A 5,192-nucleotide genomic window follows, 5' to 3' on the forward strand; every position below is an offset into this window, starting at 1 on the left:
ATTGTGCGTAACTCGTCGACGATGACACAGGTGATAGCGTGTGGGTTTGTAATTTTTTTTTGTTCTCCGTGATTAGATATGACAAAGATAAAGATACAAACGAAAGGAACAAAAGAAGAGTAGAGAGAGACAAAGAAAAAAAAAAGGAAACAGAGAAAGAGAGAAAGAGAGGGGGAGAGAGAGGGGAAGAGAGGCAAAGAGAGAGGGGGTGAGGGAGAGAAAATAAGAGGGAGGTAAGCCTTAAAATAATAATTAAACTTATATTGTGTGCAACTTGTCTACGATGAAGATGATGATCGCGTGTTTGTTCGTGATTTTGTTATTCTTTGCGATTAGATATTGCATATATAATTAAAGATAATGAACAAGAGGAAAAGAAAGAGACAGTGAAAGAAAGAGAAAAAGAGAGAAAAATAGAAAGAGAGGCAGGTGAGCCTTAAAATAATAATTAAACTTATATTGCATGTATCTCGTCGACGATTAAGAGCCAGTTCCACAAACGTCGGTTAACTTTTAACCTCAGGTTAACTTATCCTTTGTTTCTTTCTAACGTCCCCCTAAGTTGGTGATAACATGTTTCTTCGTAATGATTTTTCTCCGCGATTAGATGTGATGATAAAGTTAAAGATGACGGACAAGAGGTAAAGCAGGAGACAGAAAAGGAGAAAGAAAGAAAGAAAGAGAGAGAGAGAGAGAGAGAGAGAGAGAGAGAAGGGAGAGAGAGAGAGAGAGAGAGAGAGAGAGAGAGAGAGAGAGAGAGAGAGAGAGAGAGAGAGAGAGAGAGAGATTGATTGATTGATAAGTATATTTATGCCCAAGCATAGCTAAAGGGCAAAGATAGCAAAATATAGTAATATACAAAATATAAAAAATAAAAATAAAAATACAGTGACACGCGCAACTTAAATTTAAACGCAACTTAATACTAGAAAAGCACATAATCTACAAGCAAACAAAATAAAGAAACACAATGCAACTAAATCGAACGCAGGTAATACTAGGAGAAGAGAATACTACGAGTACTCTATACACAACTACACGCTAAAATATCAAGGAACTTAGTCTGAGAATTCGGATGACAGCAGGTAGAATCGGAGGAGATTCTTAAAAGCTGCAATAGTAGTTGCTGATGTAATATTGTCCGGGAAAGAGTGCCAAAAATAGATGGCCGATATCAGAAAGGAATTTCTATATATTTCCCTTCGGAAAGCTGGGATATGGAAGGTTTGCGAAAAACAATTTGCAATTCGAGTGGATCTTCTGAGCGATGGGCTAAGTGGGGTAAAAAGTTCACTCAGATATGCTGGCGAGCCCATGTAGATGATACGATACATTTGGCAGCCAAGAAAATACAATCTTCTATTTTTTACGGACAACCACCCTAGGCGTCGTCGATATTGCGTTATATGCTCGTCTTTTCGCAAATTAAAGATAAATCTGATACAGCAGTTTACAAGTCTCTGTAACTTCAGATTAAGTTCCTTGCTCAAGCCATGATAGACAAGGCAGCAGTAGTCCAAGTGGGGTAGTACCAGAGATGTTACCAGCTTGATTCTAAGTTCGGTGGAAAGAGAATTCTTACTGAATTTCAGTTTATACAACGCATGATGAACTCTCTGCGAGACATGCGAGACATGCTTATTCCAAGAGAGATTCGATTCGAAACAAACTCCAAGGTTTCTCACCTCACTTACATATGGCAAAGGCGTGTGGTTAACAATAATAGGTGGTAATGCATTCAAATCAATATTGTTGATATTTATTCCACTGCCAAAAATAATGACTTTGGATTTTGCAGGGTTCAGTTTCAAACCATTGACATTTGCATAGTCGAAGATAGCGTTTGCATCTTTGGAGATTAAGTTAAGGTTGTGGAGGAGATTAGAAAGAGCACATGAACGATAAATTTGAACATCGTCAGCAAATATCATGTAATCGGAATATATCAAGACTGTACCAATGTCATTAATGTAAAGAGTGAACAAAGGTGGACCGAAGACAGAGCCCTGCGGAACACCACACAGAGTAATAAGCCAAGAGGAAAGGTTACCCTCATCATCAGCGACAGCCTGAGAGCGACCGGTAAGGTATGAGAAAAGCCAGATAAGAGTGGGGTCAGAAAAACCCAATTCTTTGAGTTTAATCAGAAGTCTGAGATGTGGTACTGTGTCAAACGCCTTGCTAAAATCGAAAAGGATCATGATTGTAACAAGTCCAGAGTCAATCGCTTTCTTTATATCGTCACACACACGCAAAAGCGCAGACTGAGTGTTATGATACGGACGAAAAGCTGACTGTCTCGTATTGATAAGATTATGCTTAGTTAAATAGTCAGCAATCTGTGAGGCAACAATACGTTCAAGTATTTTAGACAACTCAGGCAAGTTTGCAATCGGTCTCGTGTCAGATGGGGATGAGGGAATGCGAGTCTTCGAGAAAGGGCGAATGAGCGCCCTCTTCCACTGAGACGGAAAAGATGACTGTTCTAAGGAGTAATTAAAAAGAGCAGTTAAACAAGACGAAATTACAGGCCACGCAATATGTAGAGAGGAATACCATCCACACCTGCTGCATAGGAATGAAGTGGTCTCGCAGAAATAAGTTGAAAGATCGTGAGAGGCGTAATCGCAGAAAAAGCAAACTCAGGACGTTCGGATGGACAAGTGACACGAGCAATAGCAGAAATAAAGTCCTCATATAAGCAAGGCGAATGAGCATCAGAAACAGAAACGTAGTGTGCATTCAATTGACTAGGTGTGAAATAATGTAGAGGAGATACTGAAGAAGACTTCACAAGACCCAGACGTGCCAACTCTCTCCACAATTTTGCAGGGTCGGTGATGGTTTTAAGAGAGTTAAATTGAAACTCACTTTTGGCACGTTTAATATCCAAATTGAGCTGGTTACGAAATTGTCTGTATAAGAAATAACCAAGTATGCTGTTTGAACGTTTAGCACGCTTGTAAACCTGGTTGCGAATGCGAATTCTGGACTTAAGATCGCTTGTAAGCCACCGCACAGGGGGCTTATTAATGATAAAAACACGCTCTGGTGCAACCACATCAAGAGTATTGAGAACAGTCTCAGACAGTACAGAGCAGAATCTATCAACTAGAGACGCAGACGATTGGTCGCAACGAACATTACCGCAATCAGAGGCAGCACTAACACAAGCCAAAACCTCAGGACTCTCAATTAAGGACTGAAGATGGTCAAGGAATTCATCAGCATCGATAGCTCGATAACAGCGCCTTAACATGGTACGTTCTGCGACTAACTTCGTGCCCAGTGAAAGCGACAGTTCAATTAGATCATGTCCCGCAATGAACGGGCATTCGGATTTGTAAAATCTAAGGACTTTCTCACAATCATCCACCGCTAGGACATCTAGCCATGAGTCAGAGGTAGCCGTATGATAAGTGGCGTCGGATTGAATAATACTCATGGATAGACCAGACATGAGATCACGCAGGAAGTTAGCCTCAAAACTATTTGTCAGTAGGTTACAATTTAAATCGCCACCTATGATGATGTTCTTGTAGAGATGTGAGACATTAGTAAGTGCTTGAGCAAAATCATGAAGGAGAAATCCCTTCGGTCTTCTGTATACTGACGCAAATAAGACAGTTTCATTACATGGCAGTCGAATCTCGATCATAAGAAATTCAGGGGCATTAATATGAGTTGCTGCAGAGGTCGCAATCAGCCTAGCCTTGAGTGAGTGATGGATGTAGCAGGCTACGCCCCCACCCATACGTCCAACCCGATCGTGGCGAATCAAAAAATAGCCATCTAAGGCCACAAGCTCATCTGAAATACCCCCATGAAGCCAAGTTTCGGAAATTGAGACAATGTGATACGGGTTAGACTCGAAGTGAAGCCTGACAAGCTCAATGTGACCACAAAGGGAGTTAGCATTGAACTGCGCAACTCGAAATTCAGATTCGTTACGACTTGATCGCTTCTGCGAATGTGTCCGGCACGGTCAATCAAGGCGAGTCAGATCTGCACTAGAATCAATGTATATAATAGGCGAACCGTCAGACTGTCTCACGCAGATCCGTCCATGCCTCACCCAAACATACCTAAATGCCCGCTCCCTAGCTAAACGCTTTGTCTGTTGCAGCAACTCATAGCAATCCTTAGAGAGTAGTTCGTTAATGTGAACGACGGTTTTGGAGTCATTTCCGCAGACCTCTCCCTGCCTAAGGACACCCTTAGCTCGTTTTTTCGATATTATTAAATCACGGACAGAGTTGGAGGTCACAGTGATAATGAGCGAGTTCTTAACTACAGAAGCACTAGAAGGAGTAGAAGCAGAGTCAGGGAGAGATCTACGGACAGCTCTTACGTTCAGGATATGAGGCGAAATATCTGGAGCACCGAGCGCTACCAGCACGTTACGAGCAACTGCAGAAGGAGCAACAGAAAGCGGTTCCGGCAACCCAGACACAATAATCTCACTGGCATTGTCATCCTGCCGATCCAAGCGAGTCGTTTTTAGCTCATGCAGTTCCCTCTTAAGGGCCGCGTTCTCGAGTTCCAAGGAGGAAATTCGCTGAGTGTTATTAGCTACGGTCTCGGATAAGCTATTAATCAGATCGAGCTTACTGTTAATTACCTCATTAGTTCGCTGCTGACTCTCAATGAACGCAGAGATCTTTGAGTCAGACAGCTTCATCTGCTCGATCAGACTTAACAAAAGCTCATTCGTCGCAGGCGGTGGGGTCGACTGAGTACGCGAGTCAGCAGAAGAGGCCATATTATCAAACTCAAATACACGCGCAGTGTTATCAGTTGTAGGTGTAAGAGGGGGTATATCCAGTGATAATAATAGAGATATACAGCACGAGTCAGCGTATCTTGACACTGAGTAAGACCTAATGCAACCAGGATGAAACGCCCTGCTACACCCGCTGCACTCAATCGACCTATGAGCGATCGACTTTCTACACTTGAAGCACGTAGGCTGCATGTGAATTCAGCTTAAACTAGCCCCGACACAAGAAACACATACAATTTAACATGCATAAGGTTCATACAGATATTTGCAAAGCCAATCCAAGCAACCGAATGAGGCACACGCTGACACTCCGCGTAACAATTTCGCCAAGCCGGCAATAGTTTTGTTCACCGATTGTCGACTGTCAATGTCGATACACAAGATCGATCGCGCACAGGTCCGCCAATCA

At 42.3% G+C, this 5,192-nt stretch overlaps 1 protein-coding gene across 1 annotated transcript; it reads right to left on the reverse strand.

Moving 5' to 3' along the window:
* Positions 1 to 1,454: 1,454 nt before the first annotated feature.
* LOC112456280 lies at positions 1,455 to 4,762 on the reverse strand (the record flags this gene model as incomplete). Its single annotated transcript, XM_025018709.1, has 4 exons — positions 4,086 to 4,762; positions 1,958 to 2,181; positions 1,695 to 1,849; positions 1,455 to 1,616 (listed from the first exon to the last, which is right to left on the reverse strand). Coding segments are annotated over exons 1-4 (1,218 nt in total), but the record flags the coding sequence as incomplete, so codon positions are not given.
* Positions 4,763 to 5,192: the final 430 nt, after the last annotated feature.

The sequence above is a fragment of the Temnothorax curvispinosus genome, unplaced genomic scaffold (assembly GCF_003070985.1).
Source record: "Temnothorax curvispinosus isolate PA1 unplaced genomic scaffold, ASM307098v1 QBEX01006728.1, whole genome shotgun sequence".
Lineage (NCBI taxonomy): Eukaryota > Metazoa > Arthropoda > Insecta > Hymenoptera > Formicidae > Temnothorax > Temnothorax curvispinosus.